Raw genomic sequence first — 24,226 nt, 5'->3', positions numbered from 1 at the left:
TTGATCAGTTATCCAATTATTGCATAGGGTGATACTTATGGCAACTAATGGTATTTGTCCCTTGACAATAACATTACACTAAAGAGGTTTCTTTGTTTTTGTTCATTTATTATTTGGATCTGAACACATTTGTCAGGGACTGCTATTTTAACACCTTCCATACCTCTTTTTGACAGACAAAGAGGTCAACAGAATCTAAGCAATTTAAAATATTCAACTCAATTCCAGCTTTAATTTGTTCCAAATTCACATCTTGAACATGATTGATATAAATTTGACTCTACTCACAACGTCAGAAAAATCGTTGGTCGCATTGACAATGGCATATGATGATTTTGGCCATTTTTATGAAATTTGGCACAAAAGCTTTAAATATCAAGTTCTTCAAGTACACCAAGTAAGAAAGCTCAAATATACTTAAATTAATTGACTTTTGATAACAATTCCATAGGAATCCAATATCATCCGTTTCACATACTGACATAATGATAGTGTTACAATTAAACATGACAATAAATAAACACTTTGGGTTGGTAAACTGTTATTCTTTCTTATATATATATTCAGTTTCCGTTTGTAGCGAGAGATCGTTCCCCATTGTGTTTATTTGTTCTTGTGCAGGATGCGTACCCCATTACCTACTTTACTTATATTATACTGGGGAAACGATTAAGCATCAGTAATGATCTCCTTCACTTGTGAACTTGCGTAATGTTTGTTTGTGTGTATTGTATACCTCGCCCACTTACATTAAGACCCAGCTTTAACCACCGTTTATCAGTGGGAGCTGGTAGCCTAATGGATAAGGCGTCTGTCTAGAGATCGGAAGGTCGTGGGTTCAATTCCCATGCCGGCACATCCCCTTGCTTTTTTTTTTCCAAGTTGGGTTGTGTGGCGGTTGGGATTTGTGTTTATTTGTTGTCATCTTTAATTGTAACACTTTGGGTTGGTAAACTGTTCATTCTTTCTTAATGATATGTACTTAAAGTATATGTAGCTGGGAGGAAAAAGCCGCCAATCGTTTGAAATTTTGACATTTCGTATTGAAGATACACATTTTTTTCCCCAAAAGAACTCAATTCTTAGGTGTTTTGGGGGAAAAAAATCTAGAACTTCAATACGAAAGATCAAAATCTAGATCTTCGATACAAAAGATAAAAATTTTCAAATGATCGTCAGCTTTTCCTCGTTTTCCTCCCAGCTACATACACTTTTTCTCCCACCTACATACATTGAATAACTAGATTTATAAATTTTACTTAGGACTGATGTCAAAAATGTTAATTTTTAGTAATTTGACATAAAATTTGCATTATGTCGCGAATTTCAAAAAATCATTTGATATCAGAAGGACATTCGTATTCAGAATGTAATTCGATGTCTGATGTGCTCTCATGTCCCACAAAAAATACTGTCCAAACATTGTTACCAGAGCCCTTAAATGCCCTTACTTTTAAGGCAAAAAAATGCAAAACAATCTGCATTCTTGTGTGTTTCACATACATAAGAACACAAACTCAAAGGCTTGTACAAGACTTACTTCAGTATGATTTTGGAAATACATTTCCTATTCTCTTTCAAAACCAATATGAAAATTTATTAAAACATTGAATTACTGGTATAAACCTCAAGATTTTGAATGCTTAGTCCAATCCAATTTGGGATGTATCCCTGCCCAACTAAAAAACAAAGCTACGGCTGAAACTTTAAAAACTGTTATTGTAAAACTAACACATAATGAAATATATTTACTAACTTAAAGTGTTAATAAATAAAATTCTTCATCCAGATGCTTTTAAAACCATATTTGTACCAATAAAGAGGAAGTGTAAAGAAAGCCAAATGTGGGAAAAAACAATTTATTATTCGATGCACACTGCATCAAAAAACAAGCAGCAGCTCTGTGACAAACTTTTATTATGCCTATTATAATGCATCTACTCAAATCGGCTCACATCAAGAATGAGTTCATTCTTCTTCCAGTACAAAGCAAAAGTTTGCCAACATCAGGGTTATTCTGCAGAGGAAGTGGAGTCTGTTAGCTCTTCACCGTACACAAAACATGGATTGTGGTTCATTGTGCAATTGCCAGAAGGTTCTTTGTAGCAATGGCTGCCTCCTATTACTGAGTTTTGCACTTGCATGTGATGACAAAATATGTGGAGCCTGGGTCCGGTTTCTCTACCGGAAGTCAGCTTGAACAAAATTCTTTTGCACAATACAATATGCGTATTGCATAATAAAGGAGATGGATCAACTCTGAACTGTATCTATTGCTATGCAATTTGCATATTACCTTGTTGGAAGAAATTTCGGTCCAAACTGTCTTCCGGTTCAGAAACCCAGGATCGACGTATACAGAATCGATAATTTTATTTTGTCAGTCATTGTGATATTGTGCTCCCAGTTGGCAGAGTTCCTCTAAGAAGCATTTAGAGAATTTCAGTGATCCCAGCTTTTACATCTTATACAGTAGTACAAACCAGGGCAGCTATAACATTATACAACCTTCTTACACTCACATGTCCAGTTCCATTCAAACATGTCCTTCATGTCAAGTCACTGTAAGTTGTTATAACAGGTTATCTTCATTTCTGATATATTCACCAATGTCAGCCTGATGGAAAACAAGTATTGTCATGGGATCTGCATTTCTACATTCTTGTGTTGATTTGGCAGCTACTCCAAAACCCTGCAAAACACATGAAAGCACAAAAAAACATTACGGAATGTTGGAAGCTGCAATTTAGAAAACACATCAAATTACACAATTATAACCTCGAAAAAAATTTGAATGCAAATGACTAATCTTTAAAAGCCATGTTCACTTAAGCATGGTATTTAGAGCTTTACCTTACAGCCTACCAGCATATAGTTCAAGGTTTACAGGCATTTATTATCTTATTTAATAATGCTAGTAGAATTTAGTATGCATTTTATATTCACCAGCTGCAATAACCACAGACAATATCAGACTGCTGTAGTATATGGTTATATAATTCTCAAACATTTTATTTTCCTATTTTGATTGTAGAGGAGTACTGTGAGACAAGATGAGATTGAATCAGTGCATTTCAAAAATTTGGCCTCTGTGCTTGTCTCCGTCCCAGCCGGTTTGTGTTCCTCCGTCACTAAACAAACCGTCTGGCGACAGCCCTGAAATGACAATCGCTGATTGGTTAATGGATTTCCAAATAAAACTGTTTTCAATTGGCTATAGGATGTGACTTGTGTAAGTGACACTAAACATCATAGGCCCTCCACTATTTGTAGTCTTTGTAGATACCGCAAACGAAAAATGTACGCTAGCTAATAGCAGCCACTGAGGCGCCGATCGTCCGATATCGCCTTTCATGTACGCGACTTGCAGCGCGTACTCACATACATTGTGTACATTTATGTAACCGCATAGCTGTCCATCAACCGCTGCATGCGCCGAAGCCCAGCGTTGATTGACAGCAAAATTTAACGCCAGTATTTATGGCGTTGATATTCAGCCAATCAGAAAAAACGTACTATGAGGTTGTCGCCAGACGGTTTGTTTAGTGACAAAGGAGCACAAATCGACTGGGACCGAGACTACCTCTGTGCATGAGATATTTGACATTTGACCTAATTTACTCTATAACTCCTGAACTAAGCTCCTTAGTGCAATATGACAATTGACTATATTCATAGCAATGAGAGAAACACTCTGACAGATCAAATTTTACATTTTGGCCCCCATTATGACCTTTGACCCCTTGTGGGAAGCATAGGGGCCATGGAAAAAAATGGAATCAATTCTACTTTTATAATTTGACGTGTAAGGATGCCAAATATCATTGGTTCCACTAATCTGGCAATACTCAAATATCACCACATAGCGCCACGTACTAATCTGGCAATACTAACTCAAATATCACCACATAGCGCCACGTACTACTAATAATATAGTAATTGTGATACCTGGGGCTCTGATTGATTATTTTACTGCCAAGTTGTGGCCCATAGGCCAAATTACATACAATAATTACAATATAAAAATACACATAGGAGCAATAATTGAATTAAATATTAGAGCAAAATTGTATGATATAAAACACATATAAATATACAATTTGAAATAACATTTAGACAATTTAGTATAAAAGTCACTAAAATATTTTTTTGAAATATTGCACTTTAAATAAAATTATATGAATAAGTATATGCATAACAACTGTGGTGGCAATGGAAAAGCACAAGTTATTTATTAATCAAATTTTTATCATCAATTGCAATGCCAAAATCACACACATGCTGTATTCGTCACGCAAGCAGCCTATTGTTTGACACCCATATTGTATGACCTTGATGGTATAATAGGTAATCAATCAAATGCCTAAACTAAGTGATCCCCATAGAAGTTTTGCCAGCCTACAGTCTGTCCACTTAGAAGTACAAACCAAATCTGTGGCATCGGGGGTCGATGCTTTGCGTCACACGCGAGCGGGACACGACGCATAAAGAGTGTGGTGCACAAATCGCGCAGCAGTTGGCGCGCCAAAGAAGCATTGTACTGGAATAATTATTCTCATACCTCCAGTTTCCGAGGTCTATTTACTTTGTACTTCTATGTGGACAGACTATTCGATTACGCAAATTATATTTAGTAAGATTTGTAAAAAACAAAAACAACAACAAAAAATCCCAACATAATAACACAGGGTTCCCAGCATGGTTCAGTTCTTAACAACTCTAATTAAATATATACCTTTTCTGTGTTTTTTCGCTGTCACAGAGTGTCTTTCATTTACAGTGCAGTACAGAAGAATACAGCACTAATTTTTTTTTAAATAAAAAAATATTATCCTGTTTTGTCAAATGAAACACAGCTAAATCCTAATCCTTTATTTAGTTCTAACTTGGCAATGAAAGTTACATTTTAATACTTGGTTAATTTTTGGAAATAGGGCCAAAACATGTGTTTTTAGGGTGTTTTTCGTATGTTGTGACAATCAAGCCCAAAGACTTGTACCAAGACTAATTTTTTATGCATTCTAACTTTTGGAAAACACATTTTCTAATATTTACCATAACCAATTATCAAAAATAACATAAAATATTAGCCTATGATCAAGATTTTGAATGCTTAGACTTGTGCCAAGTCGTAGAATTTTGTGACTACAATTGTAAGAAAACATGCAAAATTGGCCCATTTTCCCTCAAATTGTCCAAATGTTAAAATTTTACGATTATTGCCAGTTAGAACTAACCAAAAGATTAGGATTTAGCTATGTTTCATTTGGCAAAACAAGATAATATTTTTTAAATTCCAGTGTAATGCAAGTGGTAACATAGCTGCCCTTCTTAAACTCATTTATAAAATGCCCACTACAGACCATGATGACCTCCTAGAGTTGGAGCATGGTTCAGTTCAAAAAGTCACCTCAAATTTGAACAAAATTCAGTTCCCATGACACATCAGTTGCCAAAACCCCTAATTCTGCATCTTGTCCTGTGCCTCACACCCACCTTAGTCTGGGGCAGACATTTTATAAATGAATTTAGAAGAGCAGCAACGACACCACTTGCATTGCATTCCAGATGTTGAATCTACACAATACAAAATTTGAAGTAAAAAGTATCGGGTATTTTTATTTCAGGGACCTTTTTCTAACTGATCTTTAAGTATTCTAAGGAGAGCGTGCCCGTTGAGAGCGCTATAACCTTCATTTTAGTAACAAAAATGTAATTTTAAAAACAATGGCCGATGATATTTTTCTGAAATTTTCAGACATGTAGTATGAACATGTAGAAATATAATCGAGTAGTTGCCCTACCTGTACTTCTCCGAAAAAATAAAATGTCCCGTACCTCCCCCGGGCTAATATAAACCAAAGAACAGTACCAACCAGCATAGGTGGTGGGCGCCATGCATTCTCTAAATTCAGTAAATTTCTGTCGTCAACCGTGTAATTGAATGGGATTATTTTGAAATTTTAAAACGCTTGAAATATCACAAACAAATAGGCCTATGTTAATAAATAATATAAATGCAATCTAAAACCGTTGGGGTTCGATAATGAACCACACAAATCTAACTGAGTACGAGGGGGTATCAAAAAGTTGTAGAAATCGTATGTAGTATGTTTAGTACGTTTACTTTTTTTACAGGCGCTAGATGTCAGATCCTGCCTATGTAACCGCATAACCAGCAAAATGGAGAAAATTGAGGCATGTAGCATGATTAAGTTCCATTTTAAGGGTTACAGTGCCCAACAAATCTGTGATGAAATAAAAATTCATTTTCCATAAAACCAACAGTGACAATATCACAATCACCACCGAAGATAACTTTCATTTCATCATCGATTTTCTAGGCACTGCAACCCTTCAAATGCAGGATCTTAATAACGCTGCTTGCCTCAATTTTCTCAATCTTGCAGTTTATGTGCAGTAACTGGGCAGCAGGTTATTAGCATCTAGCGTCGCCTGTAAAAAAAGTAAACATACTTATGAGACAATTTTTGCACCATAGTGTACATAAGGACCAGTGATTGCACTGACAAAATTTCATTGATATAGCTCTTTCACTTCTGGGCGATTTCTAAAACTTTTGATACCCCTCAGTATATGGAAAATGCCATACGGCCGAGCGGTTTTGCTGGTTCTCTCCAACCATCATGCCACTCGCCGTCTGAACCAGCAGATACTCACCAAAGGCAAGTCACTCATCGAGTACACAACCACTCCTTGATATTTTTCTGTGCTCTCTGTTATTCTTCCCAATCCTGATTTGAGTACATGGTTACCATACAGGAATGACTGTTCTGATCCGGATTTCACCCACACTTTGTACTGATGGTAGAAAAAGACAATTTCAAATTTCATTATTATGCTGAAAACTCATTTTCAGCTCTGTGCAGTCTTTTCACAGTCAGGCTAAATGTCCCAATTGGAGATTTGACCCATAGCCATAATCACCATGTAAAAGTACACACATTAATTATCAGGGTTCCCAGCATTTCACAAAAACAAATTCCCTGATATTTCCCTTCAAAATGCCATGACTCGAATGCAAGTTCATATGTATTTATTTTATTTTATTTATTTATTACACTTTATCACTGGCACAGAATTACAAAATAATATATAATATTGCACATAAGTTACATCAAAAATTACACATTATTATGAAAGGAACAATATTTGTTTTAAAAAGTCCAGTGAATGGCTGAAGCGAACAGGTGCCAGGCACCTCTAAGACCGCCCCACCAAATCCAAAAAGAAGGGAAGGGAAAAATAAATTAGAGGGGGAAATGCAGGTTAAGTTACATTTGCCTGCAATTTGGACAATTACAAAAAAGAGGTCCAAGTGCAAACAGAAGTTGCATCAAAGGTGCGAGCAAATTTGGACTGGTAAAACTCCAAAACTTGTTGCTTAAATGAAGCAACAGAATTTGTAGATCTGATAATACTAGGGAGCTGGTTCCAAATGGGCACCATACGCTGAAAAAAGCCCATCTTGTGGCACTCAGTTTTAGGAAGCTGATTTACCTGCAACAAAGGATCAGAGGAAAATCTGGTGGTGGGACGGTCTTTGTTAATACCATTAAAAACTACATAATCATCTAGATTGATGTCATATAATCCCAGATTGCACTTGAAAAATATATTGAGATCAACATATTCTCTTCTAAAACTTAATGGAAGAAGAGTTAGCTCGGTTAACGGTACCTTTCTTTGTACTCAGCCTCGGGGTAATCTAAAATGAATTTAGTTGCCCTTCTCTGGACCCCCTCAACTTTCTGGATGTTGCGCTTTGAGGTACCACTCCAGAGTGGACTGCAATACTCCAAGTCACTACGAACCAAGGCTGAGTACAAAGTCCTGGATACATTACGAGGGGCATTGAAGCCAATGGTGCGTTTAATCATACCAAGTTTTTTGTTGCACTTTTTAACAACCCTGTTAATATGATTAACCCAAGTGAAAGAAGAGGAAATATCAAGACCAAGATCTTTGATGGAACTAACACGGTCTAGAATGGCACCATTCATTTTATAATCATGACGAATTGCATTCCTACGTCTGGTGATTGATATGATCTGGCATTTAGAGGGATGAAAATGGAGATCCCAAGTTTTGCTCCAATTAAATAATTAATCAATATCACTTTGGAGCATGTGTGCTGGTGATAAACAATTTCTAAAAGTTTAAACTGACTTTCAGCACAATAATTCAACTATTAAACTTTGAATTGAATTTTCGATGTGTGACACGACTTATCTTCATCAGAAGAAGTCCTATGATGTTATGTTGGACTTGCCCTTTTGATGACGATGTGTGTCACACATCGATAATTGGATGTTAGTTGAATTTTTGTGCTGAAAGTCAGTTTAAGTTTAAATTTTAAGAATTATTCCATTAGATGTATTTCCACTTTAACAAGGTTGTATCACCACTAGACTCAAGGAACACACTAGGGCCACAGCCCCGCTGACAGCGGTCGGTGAACATACTTCCAATCACAAGCACAACATCAATTTGGACAGTGCTGAAGTGATTGGAAGGGAGGATAACTTTTGGAACAGGAAAATCAGAGAAGCCCTGGAGATCCAAGACCCAAAGACCTACACTCAACAGGGATGCCGGATATGACCGGCCCGCCATCTATGACGATCTGCTGACACTTGACCACCCACCGGGTGGTCATCAGGTGACTGGAGGAGAGTAATCAGACTCTGAAAAGGTAACTTTTTAAGGTGAAGGTTGTATCAATTCTTTCCAAAAATATGAAATATAAACTTGGATTTAAAATACTTTCTTTTAAAAAAATTTGTGGTTGCCAGTTTAACTATGAATATAAAACCCCCCATAAAATGTCCTTGTTATACAGTATTACCGTAAAAACTTGATAGCTAGCATATGTGCTTACTAGCAGTGCTTTTGAAATATGCAAACATGAAGAGCCCCATCCACAAAAGTGTAAAGGGTTTTTGAGCAAATCATTGATACACATAGTTATATACAACAAGTAAATCTGCAAATTTGTGTTTCATTCCCATTAGCTCAGTTGGTAAATCGCCAAACTTTGGTACAATTTCATGTTTTCGAAAGCGCTCGATAGTAAGCACATATACTAACTATCAAATTTTTACGGTATACCACTTACCTTTGCATATGGAGCTAAGTAGTCTAAAGCTGTTACATGTAACCTGAATTGTTTTGTCTTTGTGAATTTACCAAAACATGTCCCAAAACTGACCAGATGTTTCCTTGTTACAGATGCTGCTCTCTTCATGTTCTTTTCACTAGAGAAGAAACAAAGTGAAATGCAAAGTGGACAGATTTAAGTTAGTTGAAGAAGTTCATCTGGTTTGTTGGTTAAGAACTGTTTTTGCTTGACAAAATCAAGTGCATTTTTTACTCATTACAATATTTCATCCTGCACATTGGAGGATTTTTTCCAGAACCTTTAAAAGTCTGTATTTTTCTCATACACAAAAAGTACAGAATTAGCAAGTGTTTATACATGTACCTTGTTCTCCCAGATTACTAGCCAGGGGCGATGCTAGAGGGGGGGTATGTGACACCCCTCAAATAGAAAATTTTGTCGGCAAAAATTGACTGTTGTCGTCAAAATCATGTGATTGTCGGCAAATGTAATCAATGCTATGCAATTGTCGGCAAATAGCAATAGTCCTATAAATGATACGAAATTGTGCTGTTGTTACATGTACATAATAGACCTATTGTTAATGTTAAAATGTTATAGCAGTTTATACTATTGAACAAAAATTGGGCAAAATTTTTTGACTCCTACCCCCCCCACTTTAGATTCTTGAGCGCCATCCTGGCTAAAAAAATGGGTCTACAATTTACAAAATATTTCCGTTGGCAAAACATGCTGTACAGTGTACACCCCCCAAATCATATTGGTCTAACGACACCCCTGTATGTACCGGTACAACATAGGACTTCTTGAGAAATTTATCCCCATACAACTTACAAGTTTGCATTTTTTTCCAAGACTGGAACAAAGTAGGGAATCCAGGATATTCCTTCCTAGGAAATTTTGGCATTTCAAATGACATTCTGCTTTAGTCAAATACGGAAATACACACAAAATTGTGGGAAATGTTGTTACCTCTGTTGGAAATGAACATTTCCAGGCTTGTTCTTACCTCACATAATATACTCTGTCTCTGTGATATCTGAAACAATACATGCCATCTGGTCTGTCAATCAACAGTTGGATATTTTCACCGATGCTAGAAAAAAGAGAGAGAAAATGCAACAGTAACATTTAATAAATAACAATATGGACAGAAAAAAATATGCACACACACGTGCAGTGAAGAACAGGAATGTAAGTAGGCCTGAAGAAAAAATCCTACAAATCTGAAAAAAAATCTGGAAAAAGCGTGTGAATTTGGGCTAAAAAGCCCCCAAACGGGCTGATAATATATAAAAGTGCGGAATGGACAAAAAAAAACCCTTAAAGGGCAAGTCTATTGCAAAAACAAGTTTATCTCTATTTGAAGAGAATAATTATTACATTACAAGTTGACACTTGTTGCAATTTTTTTGTGCGTATTTCTCCAAAAAAATGAGAAATTGTGGGGGTAGACTTCAGCCTCGTACGTCTTCTTCCCCGTTTGAAGCATACATGTTCTCCCCCGTTTGGCTGATGACATTGTTGCGCGCCCGGAGTCATTGTGAGTTTTTAATGACCGTGCAATGAGTACGCGGTCAGGCAATTAATTTCTTTTGATTGGACCACAGGCTTCGCGTATATTAATGAGGTTGTGAATGTTTATTTAATTATTTATCACAACCTGACAATATTCAGTTTTTAATGTTTTAAGTTTATTTTCTAATAAATAATCTCTGTTTCCTTTGTTAGTATTATTGTTATGATGAATAAAAGCAATTTTAAAGACAAAATTCAAATGATAACCTTTTTTTGTATTATTTGTGGCAGCACATGTTTTAGCTTAGCATCAACAACACGTTAATTAAAGAAATGCGGAAGTAAAAGTACAAAAATTTCGCATATTTTTGCAGCGCCAGCAGTTTCTGACCAAGTTTTGGACCAAAACTGACACGGAAATGAGAAAAATTGTCATAGCAACTGAAGATGAAATATCACGGCGAAAATGCACTTTTATTTTATTTTAACAATCAACATTTTATATTTGAGTAAAGGTGTAGACCCGGGACCCCGGGCCGGGGTACGTGTGTAGCAACAAAGGTTGCCGTTCTGATCATGGCATGCCACAGCATTTCCCGGTATGATTGAACGTGAATTTCAGATGGACAAACAAAAATCCGTCTGGACGCAAGTTTTTGCAACCTTGTCAGCAAACTTGCGCCACACACGGACAAATTCGTCCAAAGGTAGCCAAATGGATCGCATTTTTAACTATCACGAAAATGTTTCGGAATTAAGGTTGGCTAAAAATGTAGATCATTACGGGGACTGTTATCATACATGTCACATTTTGAATAGTGAGTGAGAAGTGACCAAACTGGCTGTCAGCACGAGTCCGGGGCATGAGTGTTGGGTCTTAGTCAGAATATAAAGCTGATGCTTACTGCGTAATAAGTTGAGCAATCACGGATGAGGGATGACATACATTATGTGTATTACATCCCAAGACTTGCATAATGTACAGAAACACATTTTTGTGCAAAATATTTTATGCCTATAACAAAATGTATATTTTGTAAAATTGAACAGCTATCATTTCTACCCTATGATGTATAAAAGTTACCTGTTATCAAAGTGTCCGCAAAAAACTGGTCATCGCAAGCATCTTTGATGCAGAAAACTAAGGATATTCACGCAGGGACAGGCCGAAAACCTTACCTCGATCGTAAAATCCAGCCGATGCATGTCATAAATAATTCAATAAATTTGTTGTGTAAATGTCAGTGATTGTGTCCATGTATTGTTATAACAGCTGTGAAGGCAGTTGTCAAGCTGAATTTATACTCGATCACTGGATCACCAAGTGAATTCACATCCAAAATTGCCCTGTTCAGTGTGTATTTTCTATTCATAGCCGAAAACACTATGTTTTGGGCCAAAACAGGGTACAAAAATTGTGCACTAACCTGTTATATAGTAAATTTCAGCTTCAATTTGGACTAAAATAGTCTAAATTTTAAGTTTTTTTCTCGCGCTTCGCGCGAAAATTCAGTAAAATCGTCAAACTTGGCCACTTGAGGACACATGCCTTAATACGGTGCGCTGGGGACCTCCAATTTTTGGCCTGGCCCCAAAAGGTAAATCCGGCCCTGTACATCAGTGACACAGGTATCTAAATAGTCCGTGGTGCTCTGACGATATAAACACTCTGATCGCCATGCAATCTACGTTTATAGTGTGTAGTAGGCCAGTGGGACACCGGAACCGCTACGTGAACGAGCTAGTTAGTATCTAAAGTGAGTATTTTACGTACTAGATTACACTTATGCAAACTTGCCAACAAATTAACACGATATGAGCTAATTTGCATAAATGCTAATTAATTATGCAAATATGCAAATTAGGGGGCGGCTTCATTATATAATACATTAGAACACATTAGGAACACTTTGACCAAGTTTCAGGGCAAAAAGTATGCAAAATAAAAGTACCCTGAACATTTATGCATGGATTTTTAGCAAAATATTGGCAAAAATTATATGTTAATGAGCTTCTCCAGTCATTTTAGCTTATTAACTATATTGATTATTGATAAAAACAATAAGATATAAAGAAAATATAAATTGATATATTTGGAAAACCGTATGTCCGATCTGCTTCAAACAAAAGGCATATTGATAGGTGTGTTTTGCTCTACTCAATTAATCTGTTTAAAACATGTTTAGAGCACTTTTATAATGCCTCCAATACCACCTTAATAGGGATGACCAATGAACCATCAACTTGATTAGAACACTCCCATAGACATGCAGGGAGCTCAACTGTGCACCGCTTGCACATACATTTCTAAATTGATCTCATTCTTTTATTTTTCAATATTTTTCTGTAAAATTTGGGGAAGTTACTGCCAATTATATTTTGTAACTATCTTGCAAATTACAGCAACATAACTTATTTTGTTTTTCTGTAAGTGCGAGTCAAAATTGGTCCATCGCCACAGTGCGCTTAATTGCCAGTGGCTGAGTTTAGCACTGCTCAAGAATGGCACAAAATATTCAAATCATTAAGATCAGGTGAAAAACGTGGCCTACTGAGCTGTAATTTGGCAGAGTTGCCAGTAATACCTCTATCATACCCTCTGTACAAAGGTTAAAAAATTGAACAAGTAGATCTCGAGTTACAAATTAAATCACCAGCTTCCCTTTGGAATTTTTATATTCCTTTCAAATCATGTTAAGAAGACACCTTTCTGAACATAAATGTGAAGTTTCGTGCTCATTCGATGTATTGTTCACCTGATCTTAACCCTAAACGCTTTCTTATATTTAGGCCTATAACATCTACAACTTGCTGCTGGCTATACCTTGTTTAGGACTTTCAAAAGAAGTACCTGAATGTGCAACCATAACTGTTTCAAAATAGCCCGCGATAGTCATGCAGGTAACTCCGAGGTCAAGCATTGAATTGGTTTGAACAAAGATACTCATAATGTATTGAGTGCTACTTTGGTTTGAATGAGGAATACTACAGGAATACACATGAGCATGATGAGGATAATCTCTATTGTTGTGAATGAGTCAATGACCTTCAAAACTTAAGATTTTGTTTACATACACCTACTAATTGGTCATATTAAACCCAATAACATTGAAATTCTTGGTTGTGAAAAAAAGTTCACCTACTTAGTGCAATTTTGATTTTGTGCCATATCGGCTATCTTGGATGATTTTTGGCAAATGTCCTCTAAATGCATGATTTCAATGCCTTGGTTTGAAAAAAAAAAAAATAAGTTATGCCAGTGACTAGTTAAGTGCCATTTCATAAGAAACCCTTTGATACTTTCACAATATGCTTGTTTCATGTTTGCAAATATGTTAAAATAAAGAAATATATAAAGGTAAATATATGCTTATGCCAATTTTGCTCCCAACTGCTATTTTTGGACCTTGTCATTTTATTTCGCTCCAATGACCGGTCAGAATGGGAAACTTTGATAATTCATAATTCAAAAGTTTTTGACCGATTTTGACCATTTAACCACCAAAATACTTCTGTTGATTAGTTCTACTCAGAAAACAATCTTTTGTAGCAATAGGGTCAACATGAAATTTTGATGGTTATCCCTAATCTTAATACCTTGCTGGGTTATGAAGTTACAGTAAAAAATATATTTGTGAGTCACCAAAAAACAATATTCCCTATACTTTAACACATGCCTCATCCGTAGGCTCCTCATCCGTAGGCTCCACCACCCCTGACTTAAAGGAGTATTTCGTGATCCTAGCATCCTCTTTTTATGACATTTATCAGTACATATCCACGAAAAAAGCATATTCCCAAAATTTCAGTTGATTCCGATTTTGCGTTTGCGAGTTATGCATGATTATGTGTATTACACTGCTCCATAGACAATACGTTGTAATTTCGTTCTGGTGCACCAGAACGAAATTCAAATTTCACGATATCTTTGCAAAACGAATTAATCTGCAAGAAATATTTTGTACATAAACATTATGTAGCCAGAGGTTTCCAGTGATATAAAAATCTCAACTTTTTTGAGAAAAGTGGGGGATGAGGCTGTGGATCACGAAATGCCCTTTTAACATCCTTTGATTGGCAATATCTCACAAGTACAAATAGTATGAAAGTTTTACCTTCCACAATTTTAGCCAGATAAATTAGCAAGAAAATAAGACCAAAACCAGTTCAGTACCCCTATCCATTCTTGAGATCTGTGACAAAATGTTTGGGAAAAAATAAAAAAATGTAACACCGCCACCTTTTCCTATACCCCAATTCATGGCGCATGACCTAATCAGACATAGACTGTAAGGTACTAATTTCGAGGAGCATAACAAACACCAAATTGGTGTCATAACAAACACCAAATTGGTGTCGTATGACCTGACATGCATGCATTCTTTTGTCGAGAGTTGACATGGTCTTTCAATTTGTGCCGAGTGTCCTTGGCAGACTTGACTATGCTTCAGAGGTCATGAAAGGATTCAATAGATAACCTCTGCCCCACTAATCCCCAGCTAATCTGAAATTGCACCTCGGAATATATATTATAACAACTCAGTCCCTCAAATGATAGTCATATAACGACCAAAAGATAAATGACTGACTATCATTGAGGACTGAGTTCCGCAGTCTAAATACAATTAATAACATACGTGATCACATGCACATGAATGGAAAGGCTGCAGAATTCGGCAACCTTTCGCCACTAACCAAATTTTATTTCATCAATACAAGGATTTGCCATACCACCGTAACATTAAAATATCACTCACAATTTCGATAATTTGTCAAATAACTGAGTAGTCTCTTCATCTGTTAGTGGCCTCATTCTGAACGCTGAAAATAGGTATACTTTTGTCTCGAATTTGATCACTCGTTAACACATGTTTTTTCGCTATCGTGTTTATACAGGTCAAAGGTCATATGTACAGTTTTTAATTTTGGGACAATTTCAAAAGAATACATTCAATAAATGACAAATAACAATTGAAAACTTTTAAATAATCATCAAAAATATTATATATAAAGTTTTAAATATAATATACAAAATAAAATAAAGTAAATTTGAAATTAATAATGTTTTATGACCAGAATTGAATTTACATGTTGTTCGAGGCTGTTCGCAAAATAATGAATATTCATAAGACACCTGTCGTACTGCTGGTGCCAAGTTGCTAAGAAACATGAAGCTTTGACATCGGTAGCTGTGGCGTAAAATGAATTGTAATATGTACATTATACTGTGTATTTATTTACACGATTGGGAGATCATATTTGACTACTAAGCACTATACGTTGTATTTGTGTTGGTTAATTTGAAGATCAACTGCCATTTGTGATGTTTTATTGAGACATTTTACATGGGAAATTTGCTATGATTAATGCGATTTGGACTATATATTTTTGTCTAAGACTCGTAGACAATATTATTAATTTCATGCCAGGATCGAAATATTGACTGACGATGATGACTGCTATAAATATTCGTTCAGGAGTTTTTTTGAAACCACAAGGAGAACATTGATATCTTTCAATTTTATTTTCCGGCAAAGAAGAATGCAGTTATCCAAATAACTCGCAGCCAGAGTCAAGTTGGTGCCTACAGGACATCAGCTTATTACATGCTGTACACTTGTTGTGTGCAATATTTTGCTGTAATGTAAATAACTAAAATCAATTGAGGGCTTCGATCGATTATAAATAATATATTGTACATCATATTATTGATTGCTACCAAGTACCAACAGCAAAACAATTTTCTACATAAATGCCTGTATACGATATGCGAATGTCATATCAGAGATGATCATCTTCTTCAGTAGGCCTATACAATATTGCGTACATTATGCTGTGTATTTCCAGCTAGATAGAAGTGTTCCACGAATAAAGAGGGACTTATCGTCAAGATTTGTATTATAAGCCTACGGGTAGAAACATTGATCAGACCGTTAGATAACATTGTGGATAAGAAAAAGACCATGGACCTGATCCGAGTGAATTGCATATTTGAGCTAGGAGATATGTCCAAGCTCAAAACTTATTTTGGAACTATTATCCAATGAACGCTCCACAAGAGTTGTGTAAAAAGATGGCAGTAAGCGCAGTCTTGTCACTACCTGCTAGTCTTCCTAGACCTAGCTCTGCTCGCAGTGCCCAGATGGCGACAACACCGGGCCGTGGAGGAGGGGCCACGGTTACCTTTGCATCAGGTCTTTCCACAATGCCCATTACCATCGGGCCTCCACCAACAGTGCTTCGTTGTAGCAGTGCTGCTGGTAGAAGAGGGTCTGCAAGCAGTGTGCGTGGAGCAATCCCACCACATCAGCCAAAACCACCACCATACCCAAATCCACATTCAGAAGATAGTTGTTCAAAACCTGCAGGCGATCTTACTGAGCAAAACCCACTCCGACTTCCAAAATTAGAGTCGATTCCACAGACTGTTTCCCCTTCCAGCGCTATGGCTTCCTCTTCTGACTCAGTATTGACAAGAAGAATATCTTCAAATAAAATTGATAGTGAACTATCAATCAAATCAAACACTGGAAGCCCCAACAATGATAGAGGAAGCGTCTTTCCAAATTTTAGAATCTTGCAAAGATTGGCAACTAGTGCCCGACTACGTTCAGCAAAGAAAAATGCATTGATTCATTTGAATGCCAAAAGGGACGATAAAAGAAATAGCCCGAAACAAGACAACTCAAATTTGCCAGATAGTACTGAGATGTTACAATCAGTGACAATACAGGCGACTGGTCTGCAGAAAGCTTTTGATAAGGCTGATCATGATTCAGGACTTTCGTCATGGGAATCTCCAACTGATACAAAAGACGAAGAGGCAGATGTTGGTGCTTTTTATGACGACAATGGTGAGTTACTTCTCGAGATTATTTACTATGACCAGTGATTTATCTATTTATTTAATCTTTCTTTTACCAGGGTAGCACCTTATCTGGTACTGATTGATATCCAAGGGGCCCTGAACATATAATTTACAGGAAAGCAATTATATATAATTATGGGATGAGGCAAGAGCATTAAAAGTTGTTTGTATCTGAGATGAAAATTTATTCGATCTGATCTTACCTTTTATTATGTACACATAATGAACGAAATTTGGATGTGTCTGCAATCTGCATGTGGGATTGGTTGAGACGGGTTACTACGATTCATTTTAGAATGGCCCACAAAAGGGACTACCTGTATGGAAACCATTTTTGCGATATAAGCCTAGAATGAACCACCCTGGATATGTGAAACATATCTTATTATGAAAAATTATATTGATATTTGACCTTTTGGCCTATAACTCGAAAACGGTACATTACAGATAAGTCAAACAAACTTTACTTTTCCTGAATCCTTATGACATGAGGACGTGTGGCTTTTTACATAATCCAAGCACTTTTATTTTTGTGTATCTGAATGACCTTAGCCCCTCTGTTCTATGGTTTCCAGAAGTTGGTACCATACTGCAGTTACTGTCCGTTTTCCTATACACAATACACAGTGCTCTCACCATTGACGCGTGACCTCTACAAACAGTGTATGTTATAGGTATATGGGCATTGCCTAGTTAACATCACTGTGTGAAAAATAACCAGCCAATATTTAAACTATTCTCCAAACTTCTAGCAAATATATTTTTCTAACATGACCTAAAATTACAGCTAGGTTAGATGTTCAGAAGGGGTCGCACTTTCGTAGAATATGAGTGAGGGCAAAGCATAGCTAGCTCATAGCTAGCCAACTCCCCGTGTTAATTGAATGGAGATCTGACCGAAAATATTGAGCTATATTGGTAACGGACCGCTCCGTTCTGAAGGATGCCACAAAAAAACGGTACAAGCTACATTTAAACTATTCTATGAAATTCTAGAAAATATAGTTTTGTAACATGTCCTAAATTTTTAGCTAATTTAGGTGTTTGGAGAGGGTCGCACTTTTGTGTTTTAGGAAGGATATGTAAACGACAGATAACACCAAAAATATGAAGAAATTATTTCCAAACCGTGTTAAGTCAACAATCATTATGTTGCTCATTTTCAAGAATGCTGGTTTACAAAAAGCAGGCCATTGTCTCATTTCGTGAACAAAGGTACACATACCATTGTTTCCTTTCGTTTCCTTTATAATCGGTTACCCAACTGAATCTATAATACCAGCTTTATTGCGATATCGCACATGTAAAACAGACACTTGTGCACAACCAGAGAAGATCCGATTTAATCAGTTGAGCTGTTTCAATGAGTGTCATCTTGGTTTAATAGCTTTTAATGGGGTTTAAGTCCTGCAAAGGTCGAGACGAATTTTTCTGTGGACATGACTGCATCATGCAGTCAATCAAAAAGAAAGAAAAAAGAAGAACTTTGTATGAAGCTATGTATGCTAATTGGTGCTTTTGTCAAGGGTTCATACCACTAAATCCGCGTGTGAAGCGGTTTCCGGTAAAAGTTTATCACGACTATAGTCCCAACTTTGCATAAAAAATGTGCAAAATCGGTACAATATTAACAATTTTAGTGTTGCAAATCGTGTTTTGCTAGAACTTGTGAATGTGATCTCTACTAATTTGAACAGAAAACGCGAAAATTTGAGTGATGTTTACGATGATGAGCGCATGAACACACGAGTTCAAAACGCGGTTAGCAGTCAGACGTAAACACAGGGAAAATCGGGTCTTTTTATATAGCGCTATTTTTCTCAAAAGTAGACCTAAAATATGGTGTCATTTTCAGATATGTTATGCAGAATTTTGTTCTGATTAAAATGATATCAAATATATATTTCAAAGTAAGACGTAACTCGACTTATAGCCTAAAACGTGACCCCTGTTTTGCACGTAAAGTCTATGGAAAGCTATTTGGTGGCATGTACCCTTTAAGGAGCAATTCCATGCGTTTTTCGCGCGTCTTTATCTATTTAAAATGCACGCGAAGAAATGAGGAAGGACATCAACAAGCGCGTGCATGGACGCCGCCATGTTTTTCGCTGTACGTGCGTTTTCCGCGAATAGACTTACTTTTATATCCAATTTAATAAAAGTTCCAATTTTGGTAGAAGTTTGAAACCTTTTGATATGAATAATGAAGAGTTTCAAAATATTGAAAACATTATTTATTGGTGTTTTAATTACAAAGAGGTTTGTCAAATTCATTGTTATTTTTAGCTAAATTTTTGTCATTTAAACTCAAGTTTTGGCGTTCATATTTAATAAAATTGCATAAAAAATTCGATTTTAAGATATTTAAGTTTCTAGTTTGCTTTATTTATACCACTGTTCAGTATTGTAAATTGTTATAACACTCAAAGCTAAATTCATATTAATATTTAATTTGAAATAGCCATTCATTACATATGGTTTTTGGACAAAACGGGTTAAAACGGACGCTGGAGGGGGGGTAGGCCTATTTGATTGTCATTGTTTGACTTGTTAAATAGTCTGCACGTACTTATAATGTTTTATTTTTGAAGTTATGTACTTGTAGAAGATGTTCAAGTGACTTTTATTCTTAACATCAATTGATATCTGCATAAAAATTACAAATCTGCAACTATAGTGCGTTCATGTGCGTCAAAATGACGAAAAATGGCAATTGTCGGTTATCATGCTTGTATTTGAAATCGCCAGTGTGTCTAAAGTATAAAAGAAAATAACCTAAAAGTTCTTTAAATTAATTCAAAACTTAGTGAAAAAGATAACAAAATCATTTTCAAGGCCTAAAAACGATGTTTTAGCCTCTTCAAGGGTTCATACCACTAAATCCGCGTGTGAAGCGGTTTCCGGTAAAAGTTTATCACGACTATAGTCCCAACTTTGCATAAAAAATGTGCAAAATCGGTACAATATTAACAATTTTAGTGTTGCAAATCGTGTTTTGCTAGAACTTGTGAATGTGATCTCTACTAATTTGAACAGAAAACGCGAAAATTTGAGTGATGTTTACGATGATGAGCGCATGAACACACGAGTTCAAAACGCGGTTAGCAGTCAGACGTAAACACGGGAAAATCGGGTCTTTTTATATAGCGCTATTTTTCTCAAAAAGTAGACCTAAAATATGGTGTCATTTTCAGATATGTTATGCAGAATTTTGTTCTGATTAAAATGATATCAAATATATATTTCAAAGTAAGACGTAACTCGACTTATAGCCTAAAACGTGACCCCTGTTTTGCACGTAAAGTCTATGGAAAGCTATTTGGTGGCATGTACCCTCAACTCTGTCCCCATTTTGATGAAATCGGCCGTTAACCCTTCCTCTTGCACTAATTAAGTACAGGACTAAATATAATTATTTACGCGTTATATTCTATTTTCTATGCAGGATACGTCGAATCAAGAAACAGTGCCCCAAGTGAAGGGAAACGTGCCAAGAAAAAGAGACCACTTTCTGTTAAGATAAGATTAAAAAGACGAAGGTCTGGCAGAAGAACTAAATCCAAATCCAGTACTCCCATCACAAGCTCTATTAGCGAGAAAATGGGGTCTCTAGCAGTGCCAGGACTGGGTCCCATGATGATGGTAGAGCCAGCAAAAGTAGAAATATACAGCTCAAGATATAACAAAAATAAGCCAACAACTGAAGAGAAGAAAGCCAACAACAGTGGGGTTCCACAAGGATCGAGACGTCGGGCCAAGAATGACGAAAGCAACAATGGTGTGAGAAAGTCATTGGAGGCGACCGGGGTGGTGACTTTGAGAAGTCTTCAACAGGCTACCGCGTATGGACCTTCAACTTCGCAGGTAGGTCTAAGTTTAAATGTTTTATCATCAGCATAATTTTTAGTTTGAATAATTCGAGACAGAGAGATGAGACAAGTAATGAAAAGTAAAAGTGTGATGGTTTCTATGATTAATTGTTTTTCTACAAATTATTTCACTTTGTTCCGCATCCAAAGTTTTTGCTTTAATAAAACTTACAATAATTTACATAATACATTGCATTTCAGATAAAAGAGTTTCCAACCGGATTCAACAGAAGGAAAGTGATTGAAAATAAAATCAAAAAAATCTTCCTGTCTGAAAAGCAATCGTCTTCCATAAGAGATTGTGGTGTACTGATGCCATGCGCGCCGCCAGCGACACCGATGCCCGAGACACTGCAAAACACGGAGTATGTACCGTCTTTATCAGATTTAAGGGTAAGTGTATGGCCTCTTTACTAAAATCCCTATTTGTAAGGTTTTGTAAACTTGTGTCAGTATAAACAAAAATAATAGGAGCAACTTTAGGATAGTGTGTTGTCACTCCTGTCATACGCCCTCTGATTATTTTGAGAACGATGCATTTTCAGGGAACACCTCGTCGGTGGCGTGCTTTATTGTAAGACAGTAGGGTTTGGGCCAGAATTTAATACTAACAAATCATGCATGTCTTCAACTAACTAGGTCTTCATAATACTTTACCATTTATTTCCCTGACATACCCCAACCCATACAATGATCTTCATCATAAATGGTTATTTAAAACGGGAAAGTGTGTAGGATTGGGCAAAGGCTCAATATGCCGAAAAAGGTTCAACCCATGATTCCGGTCCCGGGCCTATGATATTCGGAACCTGGGAACCAAGGGAGAACAGTGCCAGTGCATTGATTGGTCACCCCAGGTTAAATAAGAAATAAATAAATAAACTGCCGAAAAGTTAATTAAAGTAAATTATCATCAAAATCAACTGTCTTAATTTTCATCATACGTTCACATTGTTTTTTGTTTCACTGTAGAGTCAACGTGCCATTAAAACTCGTCTTACCACCATGGAAAAAGAAGCTAAAGAAAAACGGCAACGGAGACTGGATGAAGCCAAGAAACAAGAGCGGCAGCTACAACGAGACCATGTCGCCTTGAAGAAGCATCGACAACGGCAAGAAATATATGCTTTGAACAAAGTCATGACTCAATTAGAACACAAAAACTTTCGCGAATTTTGTGAACAAATGAAAAATGTTCCAGAATCTGAGAACAATAGCTGACAAGAAGTTGCCAGGGGTTGCTGAACTAAGAACACAAAACTTGAAGAATTTTGTGAACAAATGAATAGGCTCAAGTTCGCTCAACGTCGCAGAGTTGGAAAAATAGTCAAAAACTTGCCAATGTTATTGTTAATTGATAAAATTTAGGCGAATATAAAGTTCTGTTTGACTTGCAGAGAGAAAACAGCTGAATTATATTTTTAAAAATCAAGGAAAGAAAGCAGTGGGCTAGACAACGGCCCCAGGACGGAATGTCCGTCGATACATCGTGACCCGTCGGGTCGGTACATGCAGTTCCCCACATGCCAGTTAATTTTTCTTGATGATGGCAAAAGTATAGATAAAACATTATGAACAAGACTCTTGATGTAAAATGGTCTGAAAATCATTGTCAAATCTACAAAATGTCTGCGTTCCCGACGTCCCAATTTTTTATAAGTTTAAATTTTGATTTGTTAACTTTTAAACTAAAAGAGTTGTATTTTTAGATCAAATTAATTATATAATAATTATGTACTAGGTTTCAAATTAATTATATAATAATTATGTACTAGGTTTTTATATAGGCGTATCATTAACTGAAATTTGCTTTAAATTACTGCATTGCAATGCGAATGTTCATTACGGGTCAGGTAAATAGATAAATGCAGGGATGAACGTACATAAATAAGTTTCCGGTGATGGATTCGTTTGCCATAATTTAATAAATAGGCTCAAAGAAAATGATTCCTCTTAATCATTGAGTCTACTATAATAACACTTTATTAGCAGGCCTGAATCCACAAAAGTTGAAGATACCATTTTTAAAAGTGCTTTTTACCATTCATAGCTGATAGCAAAGTGCTATCTTCCGTAGATAACATTTTCAAGTGCTATCTACGGAAGATAGCGCTTTCCTATATGACAAGACTTTTGTTAATATCTTACACGTGTAATAATCATGCTATATTCAGTACATGAAGATAGGTAGACTCCTGATTCCAGAAATATGCAGCACTAAGTTTTTGGAATTAAACCTTTCTTTCTGCTTTGCCAAATGAAACATATAGCTTATACATATAGCTAAATCCTAATCCTTTAGTTAGTTCTAACTGGCAACAAAAGTCAAATTTTAATTATTTTGCAATTTGAGGAGAAATGGGTCAAAGCCATGCAATTTTGACTCTTTCCTCACTATTGTTGTCAAATTCAAAATATTGAATATTATTATAGCCACAGGTTAGCTCATAATAACATAAAGTCTTTGGGTTTGATTGTCGTAGCAGGCGAAAAACACATGTTTTTAGCCCTTATTTCCAAAAAATGACTTTCATTATCCAGTTGAAAACCAACTAAATGATTAGGATTTTTTAATCCAAATATAGTGCTGTATTTTTCTGGAATAGGCCTAGAACTGACAATGGTATCGTTAAAGATGTCACTACAAATCTATGTGAAAATGATAAGTATATACTCATGATTAATTAAAAATTGACATTTTTGACATGCATTTAACAGTCCTCGGGGTATATATACATGAAGATGAAGTTTCCAAAAGACCTAAACATTTTAAATGAAAATGGTTCGTATCTTCAAATCGAAGTTTCAAAATCTTCAAATGATAGTCGA

General features: G+C 36.1%; 2 protein-coding genes across 2 annotated transcripts; one reads left to right on the top strand and one right to left on the bottom strand.

Annotated features, from left to right (window-relative positions):
• Positions 1 to 203: 203 nt before the first annotated feature.
• On the bottom strand, positions 204 to 15,560 carry LOC140156856 (60S ribosome subunit biogenesis protein NIP7 homolog). The gene is made up of 5 exons (XM_072179852.1): positions 15,418 to 15,560; positions 10,152 to 10,238; positions 9,140 to 9,278; positions 6,682 to 6,822; positions 204 to 2,692 (listed from the first exon to the last, which is right to left on the bottom strand). The coding sequence occupies exons 1-5, from the start codon at positions 15,471 to 15,473 to the stop codon at positions 2,573 to 2,575; spliced, it is 543 nt and encodes a 180-aa protein (XP_072035953.1). The 5' UTR covers positions 15,474 to 15,560; the 3' UTR covers positions 204 to 2,572.
• Positions 15,561 to 16,823: 1,263 nt separating this feature from the next.
• On the top strand, positions 16,824 to 23,033 carry LOC140156855 (uncharacterized). Its single transcript, XM_072179851.1, has 4 exons — positions 16,824 to 17,514; positions 20,974 to 21,392; positions 21,599 to 21,790; positions 22,370 to 23,033. Exons 1-4 carry the CDS (start codon positions 16,866 to 16,868, stop codon positions 22,616 to 22,618), a joined length of 1,509 nt encoding a protein of 502 aa, XP_072035952.1. The 5' UTR covers positions 16,824 to 16,865; the 3' UTR covers positions 22,619 to 23,033.
• The last annotated feature ends 1,193 nt before the right edge of the window (positions 23,034 to 24,226 follow it).

This window comes from Amphiura filiformis, chromosome 7, assembly GCF_039555335.1.
Source record: "Amphiura filiformis chromosome 7, Afil_fr2py, whole genome shotgun sequence".
NCBI lineage: Eukaryota > Metazoa > Echinodermata > Ophiuroidea > Amphilepidida > Amphiuridae > Amphiura > Amphiura filiformis.
The sequence above is the reverse complement of the archived record's forward strand: the minus strand, read 5'-3'. Positions and strand labels throughout refer to the sequence as shown.